General features: G+C 42.2%; 1 protein-coding gene across 5 annotated transcripts in view; it reads right to left on the bottom strand.

Annotated features, from left to right (window-relative positions):
- ZNF891 (zinc finger protein 891) overlaps nucleotides 1–22,725 on the bottom strand; it is a 45,474-nt gene that overhangs the window by 20,052 nt on the left and 2,697 nt on the right. The window contains exon 2 of one of the 5 annotated variants that reach the window (XM_039472159.2): nucleotides 42–14,601. The exons of the other annotated variants lie outside the window; for them this stretch is intronic. Within the exon in view, the coding sequence (XP_039328093.1) occupies nucleotides 12,953–14,601 (1,649 nt within the window). The 3' untranslated portion in view covers nucleotides 42–12,952. Of the gene's footprint in view, nucleotides 1–41; nucleotides 14,602–22,725 lie in introns of those variants that run through there. 5 annotated transcript variants of the gene reach the window in all.

The raw sequence follows: 22,725 nt of genomic DNA, 5'->3' as shown, positions 1-22,725 counted from the left end.
GATTTTTTCCCACAATGCACGATTCTTAAAATTTAACAGTACTGACATAAAAAAGAGTAGTGTGCTTTTGTTGAAACACACAAACATAGCTATAGAATTGTTTTAGGTGTTTTATGGTTTTAACTTTCAGACAGTTTGGATTTAAGGTAATGCTAACTGACGGTTATCCTTGAATCTAACTATAGACATCTGTTACTCAGTGTGAGATAAGTGTAAATAAGATACATGACAGAAGATTACCAAGGCACACTTTCTGTTTTGTTCCATGTACAATAAAAACCATTCTTTTGTAAGCGTGTATTTAAAACTGTTCTGGCATTATCTGCTGCCCAGCTGGCAAAGCTCACATCATCAGGGTGAGTTTGCTTTGATCAGGAAGATAAGCAATTTTATTTTGTAGAAAGAGAAGTAGAGCATCCGGGCACGGTGGCTCATGCCTGTAATCCCAGCACTTTGGGAGGCCGAGGAGGTTGGATCACGAGGTCAGGAGATCGAGACCCATCCTGGCCAACATGGTGAAACCATATTTCTACTAAAATCCAAAAATTAGCTGAGTGTGGTGGTGCGCACCTGTAGTCCCAGCTACTTGGGAGGCTGAGGCAGGAGAATCGCAGGAGGTGGAGGTTGCAGTGAGCCAAGATTGCGCCACTGCACTCCAGCCTTGTGCCTGAATGAGACAGTCTCAAAAAAAAAAAAAAAAGTAGAGAATATGAATAGGAATGAATTTAGTGAGCATTAATGTAATGGCTACATTGAGGGCACATTTGTAGAAGGTGTTATTAGATAAATAGCTCATAAGATTGGGGTGTCCAATCTTTTGGCATCCCTGGCCCACACTGGAAGAATTTTCTTGTGCCACATACAAAATACAGAAAAAGATTGGACACCCCTGCTTTAGAGGGAGATGTAAGCATCAGAATGAATTACTATGTTCATTTTGTTCCCTTAACCAGAGAAAGGCCAAAAGACACTCCCTTCAGGGTATTAAGAAACACACTGGAGAGGAAGGTACCACCCTCCTTGGACAACTCTGTGGTACCTACCCTCCTTAGACTGTAGATGATGGGGAAGTTTCATAATGAAAGTAATATTCCACTTTCAGTAAATCATGGGATCTTGGCAAGGGAGGGGTTGGATAAAATTTGCACAAGAGTCCAAGGAATGCACTGGTAATGAGAATTTTAGCCATATAGGTGGCAATGGCTAAATGATCATGGGGTTCCTAGAAATAAATGGATAGCCCACAAAGGTACTATTTGACATATGGTTGAAACCAGTTTAGTCCTAAATCTTCTCAACTGATGGGGATGCAGGTCCCTTTAAGAAAGACTGCTGCAATTGGGAGAGGGGCTCATATGTACACTGTGAAAAAACTGGTAACCTGTATTTTCATACTGAGCTACAGTATCCTTCAGAAATAAAAAATGTTTCAGAATAACAAAAATGGAGGAAAGTTATGGTAGCATGCTTATCCTAAAAGAAATACTAGTTTTTCAGGCAATATGAAATAATCTTAGATAGAAACTTCGAAATGCAGAAAGAAGTAACACTGGAGGGGTAAGTACGTTGATAAATACAAGTCAGGTTTTGGGAAATCATGGTCCATTGACCAAATCAAGACCTTTGAGCTAAGAATGATTTTAACATCTCCAAAAAGCTGCTTAGAAAAATGAAGGATAATATGTAACAACAACCATATATGGCCTGCAAAACCTAGAATATTTACTCTCAGGACCTCTTCAGAAAAAGTTTGTCTACTCTGATATAAATATTGACTTTACATAACAATATCTGGTGAGGTATAAAATATACATCAAACGGCCGGGCGCGGTGGCTCAAGCCTGTAATCCCAGCACTTTGGGAGGCCGCGGCGGGTGGATCACGAGGTCAACAGATCGAGACCATCCTGGTCAACATGGTGAAACCGTGTCTCTACTAAAAATACAAAAAATTAGCTGGGCATGGTGGCGCGTGCCTGTAATCCCAGCTACTCAGGAGGCTGAGGCAGGAGAATTGCCTGAACCCAGGAGGCGGAGGTTGTGGTGAGCCGAGATCGCGCCATTGCACTCCAGCCTGGGTAACAAGAGCGAAACTTCGTCTCAAAAAAAAAAACCAAACCAAACCAAAACAAAAAAAAACATCAAACTAAATGGCATGCTAATAGCACAAGAAACAAGGGAGACAGTTAAAAGGTGAGTCTAGGAACACTGGGAAGGTGGCAAAAGTATTAATTTGGGTCTTTCATGATCTGGGAGCTGGTTAAGTGTATTTTATTTGGGGAAATTCATAAAGATGCACACTTTTCTCTGTGTATTATTCTTCAGAAAAAAAGGTGTTTTTTTTTTAACATAAGTCTCCCAGAAGATTATTAAAACTAATCTTCAGCATTAATAAAAGAAGTTACCAGGAATGCAGCAAGGGGATACAGCAACAGATGTAATTAATATTAGTAAAGAATATTCATGGGAGAATTACCATAATTCTGTATTTTCTTGGAAAGCAACAATCAAATGCTTTGGGAGACTTAAGATACCCACAAATAGATAAAGCTGGGTTAACTTTTGTTGCTGTGATGTGCCCAAAAGAATTTTCCATCATACATCCATGTATCTAATGACAGGGGGCTAAGTGGCTTTTGCCTGTAATCCCAGCACTTTGGAAGGCTGAGGTAGGCAGATCACTTGAGGTCAGGAGTTTGAGACCAGCTTGGCCAACATGGTGAAACCCTATCTCTACTAAAAATACAAAAATTAGCTGGGTGAGGCAGTGCACACCTGTAATCTAAGCTACTCGGGAGGCATGAGAATTGCTTGAACCCAGGAGACAGTTTGCAGTGAGCTGAGATCGTGCCACTGCACTCCAGCCTGGGCAACAAAGCAAGCTCCATCTCAAACAAAACAAAACAAAAACAAAGAAAAGAAAACAAGGACAGGAAATCTGTTAAATCCCTCTGAAGAGATCCAAGAAATTTCAGAGCAAAAAGAGGTAGCAATAGTTGCATATTGGGTATGAGTGATTTGGAAGAAAGAGTACAAATCTTTAGCAACACTTTCAAAAAGTCTGCCTTTAAAAGGTAGGACATAAGCTGGGTGCAGTGACTCACACCTGTAATCCCGGCACTTTGGGAGGCTGAGGCGGGCAGATTATGAGGTCAGGGGTTCGTGAGCAGCCTGACCAACATGGTGAAGACCTGTCTCTACTTAAAAATACAAAAATTAGCCAGGCATGGCGGCACACACCTGTAATCTCAGCTACTTGGGAGGCTGAGGCAGGAGAATCGCTTGAACCTGGGAGGCAACAGTTGCGGTGAGCCGAGAGTGTGCCATTGCACTCCAACCTGAACGACAAAGACTCCATCTCAAAAAAAAAAAAAAAAACCATAGAAAAAGTGACAGAAAGTATAAAAATTTATATTTTAACAATTCTTTTAAGAAATGATTTTACAGGAAAGATGCAGTGACCTGTGCCTGTAACCCCAGCACTTTGGGAAGCCAAGGCAGAAAGATTGCTTGAGCCCTGGAGTTTGATACTAGCCTGGGCAATGTAGTCAGACTCCATCTCTACAAAAAATACAAATAATAAAAAAATCATCCAGGTGTGGTAGCACATGCCTGTGGTCCCAGCATCTGAGGAGGCTGAGGTAGGAGGATCACATGAGGCCAGAAGATTGAGGCTCCAGAGAGCTGAGATGGTGCCACTACACTCCAGCCTGGGCAAGATTGAGACACTGTCTCAAAACAAGAGAGAAATGAGTATTACAGAAGTAATTTTTAAAAATAAATTCTGCATCTGGTATACTCTCAATATCACAAAGGACAAAATCATGTAGAAAAAAATGGATATTGCATCAAAAATATTTTAGAAAAATCAGAACTCACATGAAACTGTGCTCATAGGTGGAAAATATAATTTTATGTGTCTGATATGCATTTCTTAAGTTAGAGGTAAATTTAAATCATGACATATATGAGCTATGAATTTCCTGTTTATGCTAAAGCAAATCTCAATGTCTTTTGAGAAGTGAATAGAACTTATGGAAAAATTAAGAAAAGAAACCCAGTAACTTATGGAAAAATTAAAAAGTAAAGAAAATTAAAAAGTGAATGCTTAGTTTCCTGGCATTCAGATTTCATACATGAACTATTGCAATAGCTTCCTAGCCTTTCAAGATTTTTTTATACAAAAGCAGTGTGATCTTTTAAAAACAAATAGTTTCAATCTCTGAAAAATCCTTAAATAGCTCCTCATAACTCTTCAAAGTATAAACTCACGTCACAGCTGGCAAAGTCTTTTGTTATCTGCCCCTGCCTCCTTTCAATCTGGTTTCATATGCTCTTCTCCTTACCCCTTTCCCTAACAGTTTTCCAGTTACTGGACTTACTTTCTGTCCACATATAAGTCAAAGCCTGATGAATCCTTTTGTTCTACTTAGAAAGCTCTTCCTCTGTCCCTCCACTCCCTGCCCATGGAGCTGAAAGGAGGAGCTCCCTATTCCCTCTTTTCCTTCATATTTCAAGTTGAATGTTACCTTCTCATGGAGATCTTTCTTGACTGATTTTTAACAAATTTTACTATTTTATTTTAGAGACGGAGTCTTGCTCTGCCACCAGGCTGGAGTACAGTGGTGCAATCTCAGCTCACTGCAACTTCCAACTCCTGCGTTCAAGTGATTCTCCTGCCTCAGCTTCCCAAGTAGCTGGGACTACAGGTGCACGCCACCACGCCCAGCTAATTTTTGTATTTTTAGTAGAGAGGGGGTTTAACCATGTTGGCCAGGCTGGTCTGAATCTCTTGAATTCATGATCCGCCCACCTTGGCTTCCCAAAGTCCTGGGATTACAGGTGTGAGCCACTGCACCCAGTCTCTATTTGTTTTGAGACAAAGTCTTGGTGTTGCCCAGGCTGGAGTGCAGTGGCACAATCTCAACTCACTTCAACCTCTGCCTCCTGGGTTCAAGCGATTCTCCTACCTCAGCCTCTTAAGTAGCTGGGACTAAAGGTGTGCGCCACCATGCCCAACTACTTTTTTGTATTTTCAGTAGAGATGGGGTTTCACCATGTTAGCAAGGATGGTTTGGAATGCCGGACCTGCCTTGGCCCCCCAAAGTCCACCTGCCTTGGCCCCCCAAAGTCCTGGGATTACTGGCATGAGCCATTGCATCTGGCACTGACAATTTTTTTTTTCTTTATTTTTTTGAGACAGAGCCTTGCCCTGTTGCCCAAGCTGGAGTGTGGTGGTGTAATCTTGGCTCACTGCAACCTCTGCCTCCTGGGTTCAAGCAATTCTCCTGCCTCAGCCTCCCAAGTAGGTGGGACTACAGATGCCCGCTACAACGCCCCACTAATTTTTGTATTTTTAGTAGAAACAGGGTTTCACCATACTGGCCAGGTGGGTCTTGAATTCCTGACCTTGTGATCCACCTGCCTTGGCATCCCAAAGTGCTGGGATTACAGGTGTGAGCAACCATGCCCAGCCCCTGACTGCTTTTTCTAACACAGTTCCCTGTTCTTATTATATAACCTTATTTGTATATTTCATATATTTAATTTTGCCTAGAATAAGAGGATGTCTAAAAAGTATCCAGGTCCTTTATTAACACTTTCAAAAAGTTTGCCTTTAAAAAGTAGGAGATAGAAAAGGTAAGTCAAAAAATTATTTTCAATTTTTATCTGGTATTTTAAAAAAATGAAAAGAATCTATGTGTCCAACAGCCTAAGGAAATTATTTACTTTACAACTTTGAAGATATTAAAATCATTCTTTTAAAAGTATCAAGTTAGCTTCTAGGGCTTCTGAAAAATAAAAAATTAAAAAATTTAAAAAGTATTAAGAAGTTAGTGATGATAGAATTATTATTATTTTTTGAGATAGAGTCTCGCTCTGTAGCCCAGGCTGGAGTGCAGTGGCCTGATCTTGGCTCACTGCAACCTCTGCCTCCTGGGTCCCAGTTCAATCAATTCTCCTGCCTCAGCCTCCCAGGTAGCTGGTATTACAGGCACGAGCCACCATGCCCAGCTAACTTTTGTAATTTTTAGTAGGGATGGGGTTTCACCATGTTGGCCAGTCTAGTCTTAAACTCCTGACCTCGTGATCCGCCCACCTCAGCCTCCCAAAGTGCTGGGATTATAGGTGTGAGCCACTGTGCCTGGCCAGAATTATTTTTAAAAAACAGACAACAGCTCTGTTCACTAAATTAGACATCTTTAAAAAAGACAAAAGAAAAAACATGACATAACCATTGATAACACTTTGCTGTATATCTTTCCATATTTTCAATATACATACACACATTTATAATATGCATTAAAAACCATCATACACTAATATGTGACTATTTAAAATTTGTAATGTATCAATTTGATCTACACATGTCAATCCACACAGAATTACATTTTAATAACTGCATTATATTCCATTTTACTGTTAATGGGAATTTAGGAATTTTCCAGTTTTTCACTACACTATGAAATTGAGGTGAATATTGTTACTTATAAATGCTTATCTGAAGAGTCCTTTTATAAAATCTCAGTTTAAAATTGCTTGGTTTTAAATATTTAAAGGTCATGACACTGCTTAACTGTCCCACGTTTGTTTGCTTTTGTTTTTAGACAGGGTCTCATTCTGTCCCCAGGCTGGAGTGCAGTGGTGCAACCACAGCTCACTGCAGCCTCAGCCTCCCTAGTAGCTGGGACCACAGATCCATGCTATCATGGGTATTTTTTTTTTTCTAGACAGAGTCTCGCTCTTGTTGCCCAGGCTGCAGTGCAGTGGGGCGACCTTGACTCACTGCAACCTGTGCTTCCCAGGTTCAACGTTTTCCTGCCTCCGCCTCCTGAGTAGCTGGGATTATAGGCACCTGCCAGCATGCCCAGCTAATATTCATACTTTTAATAGATGGGGTTTTGCCATGCTGGCCAGGCTGGTCTCGAACTCCCGACCTCAGGTCATCCACCTACCTTGGCCTCCAGAAGTGCTGGGATTAAAGGCATGAGTCACTGTGTCTGGACCAGGTAATTATTTTGGTAGAGCTGGGGTTTTGCCATGTTGCCTAGGCTGGTCTCAAACTCCTGGGCTCAAGCAATCCTCCCACCTCAGCCTCCAGGGTAGACAGGACTACAGGCACAAGCCATTGCACCCAGCTCCTTGCAACTTTTACCTTACAATCATTTAAATACCTTTTAAGTTAAACTTCTGCTAGAATGCTAAGTAAAAGAAAAGGCACAAAATTTATTGAAGAACTGTAAATGTTTAAGTGAACACCTACACTGGGCCAAGTAATAAAACAATGAAAAGTTTAGACAAAGTTTCCACCTTACCACAACCTACAGTGTAGGTACAATACACAAACAGGCAATACTGTGTGGAAGTGTGGTAAGTATTGTTAAAAGCAGATAAAGGACACAATACCTAAAGGATAAATAGGACAGGTTAAGTTAGGGAGACAGTGAAGATAAAGGGAATAATAAGGGATGACGCCTGAAAAGGCAAGTAAGAGTTTGAGTAAGGTCATGTAAAAAGATTTTATCTTAACTGGAGAAAAATGCCAGAGTTAGATTTAAAAGTGAAATGTTATATGATCGGGATAGTAATTTGAGTGGATCACCCTGAGAGCAGTGTAGAGAACAGCTGATAGGAAAGCACAATATATAAAAAATATTATTGATTGTGGTATTATAAAAACTTTGGAGGCAAATGGATTAAATATATTACGCACAAGCATGTAATGAAATACTAAGCAGCTATTACAAATGAAATAGAACCACATGCACTGGCATGGAAAGATGTTTAAAAAGATGTGGGATAGGCCAGGCGCAGTGGCTCATGCCTGTAATCCCAGCACCTTCGGAGGCTGAGGTGGCTGGATCACCTGACGTTGGGAGTTCGAGACCAGCCTGACCAACATGGAGAAACCCCATTTCTACTAAAAATACAAAATTAGCCGGGTATGGTGGCACATGCCTGTAATCCTAGCTACTCGGGAGGCTGAGGCAGGAGAATTGCTTGAACTCAGGAGGGGAGGCTGCAGTGAGCAAGAATGTGCCACTGTGCTCCAGCCTGGGCAACAAAACTACATCTTAAAAAAAAAAAAAAGATGTGAGATAAAAGGTATAACTCAATTTTTTTTTTTGAGACAGAGACTTGCTCTTTTACCAGGCTAGAGTGCAATGGTACGATCTCGGCTCACTGCAACCTCTGTCTCCTGGATTCAAGCGACTGCCCTGCCTCAGCCTCCTGAGGTGCACACCACCATGCTGGCTAATTTTTTTTTTTTATATTTTAGTAGAGATGGTGTTTTACCATGGCCAGGATGGTCTCTATCTCTTGACCTCATGACCTGCCTGCCTTGGCCTCCCAAAGTGCTGAGATTATAGGTGTGAGCCACTGCACCTGTCCCCAATTTTTATAAAATAAAAACAAATGTTTGTATGTACATAAGTCTGACAGAATGCACACTCACCTACAATATTAATTTTTTAAGGCAGGAGAATCTGGGGTTTCCCTTCTGTGTAGGGCAGAAGTTATTTACATTGTTTTCTCTTATGCATATATTAGTTTTATAATTAAAAACCACAATTAAAAAAAATAGGATACAATGGCAGCTGCATAGAAAACATGCTAAAACAATGTTAAGATTCACCTCAAGGAAACCAGTTAGGAGGCTACTGCAATAAAATCCAGGTGAGATGCCAGGTGAGACTGTGCCTCAGTCTACCTGCTAGTGTATAGGATGAGTATCCCTTATCCAGAATGCTTGGGGCCAGAAGTGCTTTGGATTTTGGAATATTTGCATTATACCTTCCAGTTGAGCATCACAAATCTGAAAATCCAAAAATTTAAATGCTCCTATGAGGACTTCTTTTCAAAGTCACAATGGTGCATAAATAGTTTCAGGTTTTGGAGCATTCTGAATTTCAGATTTTCAGATTTGAGATGCTGAAACTGTTCCAAGATCACTGGGCCAAAATCAGAGGGTAAATTCCAATCCCAACCAAGCAGAGCACAATCCCTTGCTGAGTACTCCTGAAGATGATCTCCTCACCCAAGGGGCACATGTAGTTGGGACCATTTTCTAACTACTGATTGCTAGTGCTGTACCCACCATGGCTGCTAACACCTAAAACCAAAAAATACTTGGTTTCACAGCATGATTGCAGGCTCTCCTTTCCAAGCTACATAGGAATCCTGTTAGACCTAAGTATCCATCATCTAATAGACTGCTAGGATTTAATCTATACTCCCTCTAAATTTTGTTTTCGTTGGTCATGGTCCCCAGTCTGATCTTTTTTCCTCTATCAATACTGTATCCCTCATGCCAAAGCCATAAACTCTAAACCTTTGCCCTTCTGGAGACTCTTTCATGGTGCCCTCTGAGATTCCCAAGTAATAAACTTCCTTAACATCCTCAACTATTTCCCTGAACATTTTCTTGCATTAAATTTGGCTGTTACCTGGGGAGAAAAAAACACCTACCTGACAATAATCACACCAAAGGGGGGCTTATTCCCATGTACTCCACATATCTATAGGTTAGAAAGTAGGATCAGTATCTTCCTTGCTCCCTAACATTGCTTCTAACCATTGTAGCCTTGTAAAAATCACTCCTTTGAGTTCGTAACATCTAGTTATACCACTTTCTCCCTGTTTCTGGCTTTTATTTAAATGCCCTTTCCTCATTCACTTAGACTTTGCTAGTTGCTTTGATGCCATCTCCACTGATGGCCCTATTGGTAACTTCGAAGGACTTTCAAATATATAGAGATCTTCTTCACTAAAATCTCCCTCCAGTATTTCATCCACCTTACTCTTAGCAGACAACCTTACCATGAAACCTATAATCCCATGTGTACATTTTTTTGGCCATGAACAGTAGAAATGGCATCTCTTGGCTACAAAGAGGCTGGGATAAGTATTTTTGTAGCTAGATACGATACTACTGTTAGCAAAACTGAAGACCTATTCATAAAGAATACAAACACAAATATTTGGTTAGTAATCAGCAGTGACTCCCACATAGTAGCTCTTAGGAAACACAAACAGCATTATATAGTTCACATATTCTAACCACTGCTCAGTGAACTTAGGTGTATGTAAACATACAGGTAATTTAAACCAACCCATCCATTTCTCCTTTACTCCTGAGACAATGGTGGGAGTATCCCTCCTCCCATGGCAAATACCAATCCTTCTGTTTGTGCTCTAAACATCTCCATAACATTCACAGAAACTTATATTAAACTTTATTAAGCTGCATGTTAAACCTCACCATACTATATGTATCACATTAGGATTTGAACATGTTCTAGTTTTTCATATTTTAAACGTAATTAAACTCTTTACTCCAAATCTCTCCAGCTACTACCCTTTCTCCTATTATTCAAACTTGTCTACATCCAGTCTTTACTTCTTTGCCCTTTATTGATTCCCAGTCTAGCACCCATCTTCAGCAAACCACTATGTTATTTCCAAGTACAATCACAAATGATTATAGACTATAACAGGCTCTGTGAAGGTGAGTAAGAATGATGTCTAAAAAGGTAAACATATACAGCCATCTTCACATGTCTGTATGTTTACTTTCTTAGACTTCATCTAATTTGATCCCTAAGTAACAATGAAAATAGTTAACTTCACCTTTCTTTTTTTTTTTTTTGAGAAGGAATCTTGCTGTGTCATCAGGCTGGAGTGCAGTGGTGTGATCTCAGTTCACTGCAACCTCTGCCTCCTGTTCAAGCAATTCCCCTCCATCAGCCTCCTGAGTAGCTGGGACTACAGGCACGTGCCACCATGCCCGCTAATTTTTGTATTTTAGTAGAGACAGGGTTTCATCATGTTGGCTAGGATGGTCTAGATCTCCTGGCCTCGTGATCCACTTGCCTTGGCCTCCCAAAGTGCTGGGATTACGGGCGTGAACTACTGTGCCCAGCCAACTTCATCTTCCTTTTTGAAACTCATTTGTTCTTCTTGTTTTCCTCTTATCTCTCTACTGTGGTTCCTTTAAATGCATGTCTTCAGGCTAGGTCAGACATTCTCTTTTCATGCTTATTCACCTTCACAAAGTCTGTTAGAGTCTATTTGCTAATGTCATTAAAATTTATATCTCTATCTAGACAGCTCCTCAGGTCTAGAACTGCGTACCAACCTCTTCATCTGGATCTCTCACAATCCTCTGAAATTAACACAAACAACTAAAACAGCAACTAGTGCCTTCCTTCCTCCACATGCTGTCCCTTCCACATGTTGTTTCCTAACGAATTAGAACTAACTTGGTCAGAATCTGCAAGACCAACCAGCAAAATCTCATGCTTTATTTCGCATTTAAAATTGGTAACTTCCGGCCGGGCGCGGTGGCTCAAGCCTGTAATCCCAGCACTTTGGGAGGCCGAGGCCGGTGGATCACGAGGTCGAGAGATTGAGACCAACCTGGTCAACATGGTGAAACCCCGTCTCTACTAAAAATACAAAAAATTAGCTGGGCATGGTGGCGCGTGCCTGTAATCCCAGCTACTCAGGAGGCTGAGGCAGGAGAATTGCCTGAACCCAGGAGGCGGAGGTTGCGGTGAGCCGAGATCGCGCCATTGCACTCCAGCCTGGGCAACAAGAGCAAAACTCCGTCTCAAAAAAAAAAAAAAAAAAAAAAAAATTGGTAACTTCCCCTCTATCTGAAAACTTTCTGTAGTTCCAATGCTGAAATGTTGGGATAATCTTTTTGCTGCCCTAAACACTTGCTTTCAGTGATCTTGGATCTATCTTCATCTGTTACCTAAGCACAAAAGTTCTGTCAACATTCCTTTTCCATGCTCTTTTTTTTCTATGTTCCTCTTCAAATGTATACATCCAACATAAAAGTTAACTCAATATACCTGTTGTTTTTTTTCCTACAATATGGTGACTGCCTTGACTGCATTTATGTACTGCTTAAAAAAAAATCAGTTAAGGGCCAGGCATGGTGACTCATGCCTGTAATCCTAGCACTTTGGGAGGCAAAGGCAGGAGGACTGCTTGAGCCCAGGAGTTTGAGACCAGCCTGGTGTCCGAGACCACCAGCCTGTAGAGACAGGAAGAGCCTGTCTCTACAAAATATATTTTTTAAAATTAGCGAGGCATGGTGGCACGCATTTGTGATCTCAGCTACTGAGGAGGGGTCACTTGAGCCCAGGAGGTCAAGGCTGCAATGAGCTGTGACCACACCACTGCACTCCAGCCTGACAGAGATCCTGTCTGAAAAACTGAAAAAGAAAAAAATCAATTAATATATTTTTCTCCCATAGAAACGTGTCCAATACAAGTAATGGAGGGCTGGTACAACTATTTACAGATTTCTTTGAGGAACAAGGTTCTCTTTCTTCTACTTCATCCTTAGGCCACAGTTGTCACTCTCATGGCCACCAGCTCTAGGAATGGCAAATTCACAGGCAAAAAGGTAAAGTGCAAAACGTAGAGGACAAGATAGACAGTTCTGTTCCCAGTGAGATCAGTCTATTTCTGAATCTGCAGGAATGAATGACATGGCTACCCTAGGCTACAAGAAGTCAAAGAAGAATTCTATAACCAGAGATCTTGTTGTTCTTGACTAAAATGGAATTCATTAGTAAGGAAAGATGAGCTCAGTGTTTGGTTGGCTACTAGCAATAGCAGCCTCATTGGGCCATACAACAACTTTCACAAAAACACCAACAAAGCAGTAAAATATAGTCCAGATGCTCCAGAAATGATAGAACTAACCTAGAAACCAACAATTAAAAGATAACTGAAAATATACATACCTCATATATTAAAAATACCTGATTCTAGGTAGCCATGGATCAAAAAAGTCATTAGACAGTATTTACAGAACAAGGTATATTATGAAAGATTTATAACTTTAAATGGTTATTCTAGAGAACAAAGACTAAGACAAGGAGATTGGAATCTACCTTAAGACAATGAAAACAGCAATTCCACATTCATAACACTTATAGGATTTCTCTCCCAGTATGAATTCTCTTGTGTATAATAAGTGAAGAGCTCTGACTAAATGCTTTTCCACACTGAATACATTCATAGGGTTTCTCTCCAGTGTGAACTCTCACATGTCTCCTAAGGGAAGATGAAACACTGAAGGCTTTCCTACATTCCTTACATTCATAGGGTTTCTCTCCGGTGTGAGTTCTTACGTGCATTCTAAGGGATGAGAGTCCACTGAAAACTTTCCCACAGTCACTGCATTTATAAAGATTCTCTCCAGTGTGAATTTTCTTATGAACTTTAAGGTGAGAGCTCGTGTTGAAGGCTTTTCCACACTCACTGCATTCATAGAGTTTTTCTCCAGTGTGTATTCTCTTGTGCACTATAAGGTAGGAGCTTGTGCCAAAGGACTTTCCACACTGATTACATTCATAAGGTTTCTCTCCAGTGTGAGTTCTCACATGAGCATTAAGGGATGTTTTTTGACTGAAAGCTTTTCCACACTGATTACATTCATAGGGTTTCTCTCCAGTGTGAGTTCTTAAATGTCTCCTTAAAGTTGAGGAATCACTGAACACTTTACTGCATTCTTTACATTCATATTGTTTCTCACCCATGTGACTTTTCTGGTGTAAAATAAGATTAGAAATCCTTTTGAAGGCTTTTCCACATTGATTACATTCATGTTTCTTTTCTGTATGAGTCTGTCCTTGTTTCTTAAGGGATGATTGATAACACAGGGTTTTGTTTTCATTACATTCACAAGAATTCTGTGCCACATGCAAATTGTTAGGTATAGTAAACATATAATGCTTGAAGTGCATTCTATGTTTAGAATATATGCACTGTTTTTGTACTGTTTGATTTCTCTGAAGATGCCATAGCTTTGTATCATATTCATGACTCTCATAGAGCTTCTCACTTACAGAGTTTTTCACATAATTGTTTATGATTGAATTGTATTTCGAACATCCAATCTCTGAGTAACAGTTTTGACAATGTTTACTGGTGAAAATGCTCGGTGAAAAAATAAGTTTTGATCTATGTTTAGAGTTTTCCTCTAATTCATAATAGCCACAGAACAGCTCCTGAGATACTGTTTCCTTTGGGGCATATGTCACGTGCCTCCAATGTCCCCCAGGAACCTTACACTGTTTTCTGATCTTATGGCACTCCCAGTTATCTCTTAATGTGTAGGACCAATTATCCATTGCAAATTTTATGTTCACTGCATTGAATGGTTCCTCTACCAAAATATTCTGCATAGTTGACTCTTTGGTTTTAGGTTGAATCTTCTCATCTGGACAGATGCCTTGGGGATTTCTCTTTTCCATATTCCTTATCTCTTCTTGATGCAATGGGGAGATCACAGTAAGCCTGCACAACTGATATTCCACAGAGGTGAGATTTCGATAGTTTTCCAACATCACATCTTTGTATAGACTTCTTTGAGCAGAATCCAGCATTATCCACTCTTCCTGAGTGAACTCTACAGCTACATCTTCGAAGGTCATTGGTTCCTGTAACCAGGTTGTCAGAAATACAGCAATCGTCCTTTCCTCTTCAGCATTTCTCAGATGGAAATATGCAGAGTCCTGTTTAGGCAAAGCCCATGTGGAGGATAGGTCAATAACTGCCATTCTGTGAGTACATAAGCCTACACAAAAGAACAGAGAGATCAGTATATTTCTATTCTTGTTTCTCCAATTCAGTCACAGGAGGGATGCATTTTCACCAGGAGTTCTCCCTGTAGCCAAAGAAGCAGGTTCAGGTAAAAGAGAGCTGGAAGCAGGGTCCCATTTGGTGAAAGGTGAATACAAAATTGCAGAGCCTCCCCATTATCTCTCAGCAAGGTCTAACCAGCTTAAAATCTTTAGTGGGACTGTATGGACATGTAACATAACCATCCTTACCCACTTTAAGAAATGCTGTCCTGATTCTTTGTACTGGCTTCTCCTGCAAACCACTTTCAGATCTGGGTGGCTGGAGCATGAGTTATTTTAAAAAATTAAAACTAAAGAGAACCAACCGGTTAATGCATGATTGTGCAAATAAATTTAATGGGCAACTTGCTACTTTTAAAGTTAACTTTTTGAGACAGAAAAAATAATTTCCCTATGAAACACCCCTGTTTTATAACTTATTTACAAGGATAACCTTACAGTTTGCCTTGTGGTAAAAGATGTTAAGAATTGTACTGCAGGTTTAATCCTTCATTCCTCATAGTTTTATTTCTTTTCTACCTGGAGGACTAATTACAGATACTAAACAACTTTACTAAACAACAGAAAAAAATATTTGAATAAATGGCAAGATTCACTAGGTGAATCACCATGAGATTTTGTTTAATCTATATATTTAACATGGATTTCCTGAAATGTGGTTTTTATATTTCATAAATACTATCAAGACAAATGGCTTTCTGTTTGAAAAAAACATCTCTTGCATTCACAAATTTCAGATGGATTAAAGATGTGCATATGTGTCTAACAGGAATTCCAGAAGAAAAGAATAAAGGGACTAGAAAAGAAGCAATGTGAGATATAACGATTGTTTTTACCCCAAGCCGAAAGGACACATAAGTCCTTGATTTGAAAGCCTACATCAGCCACCAGCTACACTGAAGGTAAACTGTAGAATATCAAGAATAATATGTGAAACGTTAAAGTTACTGAAGAGAAAAGGCTAATTATCTACAAAGGAATATAAATTATACTGACTACAGACTTCTCAGATGCAAAGATAGAGGCCAAGAGGGCAATATAATATCTTCAATTACTAAAGAAAAACAACCACCACCTAGAATTCAATCGTATGCTAAAGAGTGAGAGCAATATAAAAGGCATCTAGGCTGGGCACGGTGGCTCAGGCCTATACTCAGAACTTTGGAAGGCTGAGGTGGGTGGATCACCTGAGGTCGGCAATTCAAGACCAGCCTGGCCAACATGGTGAAACCCTGTCTCTACTAAAAATACAAAAAATTAGCTGGGCGTGGTGGCAGGCACCTGTAATCCCAGCTACTCGGGAAGCTGAGGCACGAGAATCGAGAACTGCTTGAACCTGGGAGGTGGAGGTTGCAGTGAGCTGAGATCCTGCTATTGCACTGCAGCCTGGGCAACAAAAGCAAAACTGCATCTCAAAAAAAAAAGAAAAAAAAAAAAAAAAAAAAAAAAAGCATCTATATGGGTGTGTGTGTTTATCACTCAAGGCAGTTCCTTAAGGAACCACTAAAAGGATGTATACTGAACTCAGCAGAAAGCAGTGGGGTGTCAGAGTAAAACAAAAGCAAAGGGGGAATTCAGAGGAAACCATATAAGCAACAGAAAACAAACTTCAAAGCAGCAATAGCATCTTCAAAAGAGCACGTAATAAGAGAAATTGTAATTAAAACAACATGGAGATATAGTATTTCTATGGAAAAAACAGAGAGACTTCAAATCGTATGAATGTTATTTGGACCATGAGTCAAAGAAATAAGTTCTTAAAATATTTATGAGAAAAGAGAAAAATCTTAACACGGCCAATGTAGTTATTATTTACCTATTTTTTTTACAGATAGGTTCTCACTATGTTGCCCAGGCTGATCTTGAAATCCTGGCTTCAGTGAGCCTCCCCCTTGGCCTCTTAGCCTCTTGAATGCCTGCGACTACAGGTACACACCAACCCCCTCTCCTGGCTTTTGCCTGTAAATTTGATATAAAGGAATTATAAATGTTGCAGGCGTGAGAATATCCTACTTAGGATTTTTTTTTTGTTATGGAGTCTCACTTTGTCACCCCGGCTGGAGTGCAGTGGTGTGATCTCAGCTCACTGCAACCTTCACCTCCTGGGTTCTAGAGATTCTCCTGCCTCAGCCTCCCAAGTAGCTTGGACTACAGGCGTGCACCACCACGCCCAGCTAGTTTTTGTATTTTTAGTAGAGATGGGGTTTCACCGTATTGACCAGGATGGTTTGAAACTACTGACCTCGTGATCTGACTGTCTCAGTCTCCCAAAGTGCTGAGCTTACAGGTGTGAGCCAGCACACCCGGGCCATGATTTTTAAAGGAGTACTTATCATTCAGAAATACATTTGGAAATGTTTACAAATAATATATAATGTCCACGATTTGCCTCGAAATTGAATTATGGCATCTTTTTCACAAGATGGCACTGATGGTGAAGAAGGAAACTCCTGCCTCTCCTAAGGCTGAAGCCAAAGCAAAGGCTTTGAAGGCCAAAAAGGCAGTGGTGAAAGCATCCACAGCCACAAAAAAAAAAAAAGAAGATCCACATGTCACTCACCTTCTATCAGCCCAAGACACTGAGACTCTGGAGGCAGTCACGTATCTTCGGAAGAGCATCCTCAGTAGAAACAAGACTGACCACCACGCTGTCATCAAATTCCTACTGACTACTGAGTCTTCCATGAAGAACATAGAAGATAACACACTCATGCTCACTGTGGATCTTAAAGCCAACAAGCAACAGGCCAACAAGCCTTCTTCACAGTCTTGCGGAGAAGCTCTACGACACTGGTGTGACCTATGTCCACACCGTGACCAGGCCTGATGAACAGAAGAAGGCGTATGTTTGACTGGCTCCTGGTTACCATGCTCTGGATGTTGTCAACAGAATGGGGATAAACTGAGTCCGGATGGCTAATTCTAAATGTGTATATCTTCTCACCAGAAAAAAAAAATAAGATGATAGGTACACAATACTATATTTTTGTATGTGTTTGAAAACTTCATAATTTAAAAAATAATCAGAGAGATATTTCCTATATGAAATACAGGAAATAAGAACAGAACTCTATGGATTTTTTTGTTTAATTTCCCAGGAAATAAAAAATTATAATTTAAAAACTCCCCCAAAAGGTACAAGGGTTAAAAGATAAACTTAAGGAACTTTTTTTGAAAGCTGATCCTGACTGGGCACAGTGGCTCACGCCTGTAATCCCAAACTCTGGGAGGCTGAAGTGGGTCCCAACACTCTGAGAAGCTGAGGTGGGTGAATCATTTGAGGTCAGAAGTCCAAGACCAACCAGCCTGGCCAACATAGTGAAACCCCGTTTCAGCTAAAAATACAAACACATACACACACACACACACACACACACACACACACAGCTGGATGTGTTGGTGCACACCTGTAATCCCAGAAGCAGGAGAATTGCTTGCACCCAAGCTGAGACGTTCCACTGCATTCCAGCCTGGGCAACAGAATGAGACTCTAAAAAAATAAATAAATAAGGCCAGGTGCAGTGGCTTATGCCATAATCCCAGCACCCTGGGAGGCCGAGGCGGGCGGATCAGCCAAGGTCAGGAGTTTGCAGCTAGTCTGGCTAACATGGTTAAATCCTGTCTCTCCTAAAAATACAAAAATTAGCCAGGTGTAATGGTGGGCATCTGTAATCCCAGCTACCTGGGAGGCTGAGGCAGGAGAACTTCTTTGAACCCAGGGGTTCAAAGGAGGGCAGAAGTGGCAGTGAGCCAAGATCTCACCATTGCACTCCAGCCTAGGCGACAAGAGTGAGACTCTGTCTCAAAATAGAAATAAATAAAGCTGATCTAAAAGAAAACGACTAAGTGAAAAAAGACAACTACATGAGCAATTTTAATGTCTAACTCCAGATTATTCAGAGTTCCAGAAAGACAAAATGAGAGGAAGAAACAAATACAGGGAAACTTCTTTTTCTTTCTTTTTTTTTTTTTTTTTGAGACGGAGTTTCGCTCTTATTACCCAGGCTGGAGTGCAATGGCACGATCTCCGCTCATCACAACCTCCGCCTCCTGGGTTCAGGCAATTCTCCTGCCTCAGCCTCCTGAGAAGCTGGGATTACAGGCACACGCCACCATGCCCGGCTAATGTTTTGTATTTTTAGTAGAGACGGGGTCTCACCATGTTGACTGGGATGATCTCGATCTCTTGACCTTGTGATCTACCCGCCTCGGCCTCCCAAAGTGCTGGGATTACAGGCTTGAGCCACCGCGCCCGGCCCAAGGGAAACTTCTTAATCTCAAAAAAAAAAAAAAAAAAAAAAAAATCAAATCACAGTATCTAACAATTGATCCATCAAAGCAAGTAATTTCTTTAAATAATTAGAACACATATCATCATGAAATTTTTGAATACCAAAGAACTCCAAGAGATGATAAATAGACTACATATAAAGGAACATTAGGAGATATGAAATAGTCCTCTCAACAGTAGCAGTAACACTGCTCCATTTTCTATCAGCTGCACTGACTTTCAAAATTCTACTGAAAAGTAATTTCCTGTTGAGATTTGTATACTAGGTGAAAACACCACACAAACATGAAGACAAAGTAATTTCCAATCATTTCTACAACTTTAATAAGTGTAGATCACATGGACCCTTTTTCAAGGAAGTAAGAAGATTACAACCCACCAAACAGGAATAGAAATACTTTACAGGAAACAGGAGATCTAATACAGAGGTGAGATGAGGAAACTGATGAGGGTAAAAGGGAAGCCCAATAATATGCCAGTATGGTGCATGCCTACAGAGTAACTCATCATTCTAGATTGTAGGGGGATGTCCAGGAAAAGAGAAAAGTCGTAAGACTGTATGACAGATTAGACCTTGAGGAAAATGGAACCAAAAGACATTTTACATAGGTTTCAGAAAAACTAAGCAAATGAATAAAAAAGGCAGTCATTAAAAACCAGAAAAATACACCTGGTACAAGAGAGAAACATTATGGCTCACTACTAAGGACTACATAGTCATCAAATAAAAACACTGAACATATTTATCCAAAATTTGTGGGAGAACTACATTATAATATTTGTAAAATAATTACATTGTGATTTAAGGATGTGGAAAGAAGGCAGCCAAAGTTCTTATTTAACATGATAAAAATTTTAAAATGTCTCAAATTGGTGAATAGGAAAATAGTGACAGGAGTTCCAAGCCAGAACTGCTTAAATATTTCCAAGTGATTGTCACTAGGAAGAGAAAGGGTTAAGGTGTTTCCTGTTTTTATTATGAGTGTTTTATCATATTCAGCTCTTATAAATGTATACACACAGCCTGGAGCAGTGGCTCAGGCCTGTAATCTCAGCACTCTGAAAGGTCGAGGGGGGCAGGTCACGAGGCCAGGAGATCGAGACCATCCTGAAGAACACGGCGAAACTCCGTCTGTACTAAAAATACAAAAAAATTAGGCGTGGTGGCACACCCCTGTAGTCCCTGCTACTCGGGAGGCTGAGGCAGGAGAACTGCTTGAACCCAGGAGGAGGAGACTGCAGTGAGCCAAGATTGCGCCATTGCACTACAGCCTGGGTGACAGTGCGAGACTCCATCAACACCCCCCCCAAAAAAAATTATACATACATTTCTTGGAGCACAAATACAGAGAAATAAATTAATTACACAGTCAAATCAAGAAGCAAAGCAGATGACCGGGCGCGGAGGCTTAAGCCTGTAATGCTAGTACTTTGGGAGGCTGAGGTGGGCGGAATGCCTGAGCTCAGGAGTTCCAGATCAGCCTGAGCAACATGGTTAAACCCCGCCTCTCAAAAAAAAAAAAAAATTAACCAGTCGTGGCAGCGTACACCTATGGTCCCAGCTATTCGGGAGGCCGAGGCAGGAGAATGGCTTGAACCCAGGAGGCGGCAGAACTTGCAGTGAGCCGAGATCATGGCACTGCACTCCAGCCTGGGCGACAGGGCCAGAGTCCGTCTCCCAGAAAAAAAAAAAACATTATTAGCCAGGTGTGGTGGCAGGCGCCTATAATCCTAGGTACTGGGGAGGGCAGAGGTACTGGGGAGGGCAGAGGCACTGGTGGCGGAGGCTGCAGTGAGCCGAGATTGTGCCACTTCACTCCAGCTTGGGTGAAACAGCGAAACTCCGTCTCGAAAAAAAAAAGGAGAAAATAGCAACAAAGTAAAAGAAAATTTAAAAATTAAGAGCAAAACTTACTATAACCGGAGCCCTTACCCCAAAAAAGGTAAGACCAAAACAACACAACAACCAAAAAACCCAAATTTACACCTTTGTAAAGACTAATGTACACTTACACCTTATAGGAGTAATCAAGAAAAAAAGCTGAGATAATTAGGTTCAAAAAACAACTACAATTAGAGCAGTTATTTTAAAATATTAAAAATAGTAATTTTTAAAATCACCATAAAAATTACTTATAGTGATAAAATGGCAAGGTCAATTTTATGCCAACAAATATGGAAAATTAGATTTAAAAAAGATTAAAAACAATTCTCCAGGAAAAGGCACCTAACACTGTCTCAATACGAACTAAAAAATAATCAATGAGACTTTTAAAAAATTGAGTCAGAAGTTAAATACGTACTGAAAATTCTAAGACGAAAAGTTCTGCATGTAAATTTGACCAAACTTTGGAGAGGGGGCGGGGCGGGGGGCCGCGGTGGCGGGGACTGTGTTAGAGAACAGACGAGAGGCCGCGCCGTCCGAATTGGGGACCGTCTCAGAGAACAGACGGGAGGCCGCGCCGTCCCAATTGGGGACCGTCCTAGAGAACAGAGGAGAGGCCGCGCCGTCCCAATTGGGGACCGTCCTAGAGAACAGAGGAGAGGCCGCGCCGTCCCAATTGGGGACCGTCCTAGAGAACAGACGAGAGGCCGCGCCGTCCCAGTCGGGGACCGTCTCAGAGAACAGACGGGAGGCCGCGCCGTCCCAATTGGGGACCGTCCTAGAGAACAGAGGAGAGGCCGCGCCGTCCCAATTGGGGACCGTCCTAGAGAACAGACGAGAGGCCGCGCCGTCCCAATTGGGGACCGTCCTAGAGAACAGACGGGAGGCCGCGCCGTCCCAGTCGGGGACCGTCCTAGAGAACAGAGGAGAGGCCGCGCCGTCCCAATTGGGGACCGTCCTAGAGGACAGACGAGAGGCCGCGCCGTCCCAGTCGGGGACCGTCCTAGAGAACAGACGAGAGGCCGCGCCGTCCCAGTCGGGGACCGTCCTAGAGAACAGACGAGAGGCCGCGCCGTCCCACTTGGGGACCGTCCTAGAGAACAGACGAGAGGCCGCGCCGTCCCACTTGGGGACCGTCCTAGAGAACAGACGAGAGGCCGCGCCGTCCCACTTGGGGACCGTCCTAGAGAACAGACGGGAGGCCGCGCCGTCCCAATTGGGGACCGTCCTAGAGAACAGAGGAGAGGCCGCGCCGTCCCAATTGGGGACCGTCCTAGAGAACAGAGGAGAGGCCGCGCCGTCCCAATTGGGGACCGTCCTAGAGAACAGACGAGAGGCCGCGCCGGCCCAGTCGGGGACCGTCCTAGAGGACAGACGAGAGGCCGCGCCGGCCCAGTCGGGGACCGTCCTAGAGAACAGAGGAGAGGCCGCGCCGGCCCACTTGGGGACCGTCCTAGAGAACAGAGGAGAGGCCGCGCCGTCCCAGTCGGGGACCGTCTCAGAGAACAGACGGGAGGCCGCGCCGTCCCAATTGGGGACCGTCCTAGAGAACAGAGGAGAGGCCGCGCCGTCCCAATTGGGGACCGTCCTAGAGAACAGAGGAGAGGCCGCGCCGTCCCAATTGGGGACCGTCCTAGAGAACAGACGGGAGGCCGCGCCGTCCCACTTGGGGACCGTCCTAGAGAACAGACGAGAGGCCGCGCCGTCCCAGTCGGGGACCGTCCTAGAGGACAGACGAGAGGCCGCGCCGTCCCAGTCGGGGACCGTCCTAGAGAACAGACGAGAGGCCGCGCCGTCCCAGTCGGGGACCGTCCTAGAGGACAGACGGGAGGCCGCGCCGTCCCACTTGGGGACCGTCCTAGAGGACAGACGAGAGGCCGC

This window comes from Saimiri boliviensis, chromosome 7, assembly GCF_048565385.1.
Source record: "Saimiri boliviensis isolate mSaiBol1 chromosome 7, mSaiBol1.pri, whole genome shotgun sequence".
NCBI classification, from domain to species: Eukaryota; Metazoa; Chordata; class Mammalia; order Primates; family Cebidae; genus Saimiri; species Saimiri boliviensis.
The sequence above is the reverse complement of the archived record's forward strand: the minus strand, read 5'-3'. Positions and strand labels throughout refer to the sequence as shown.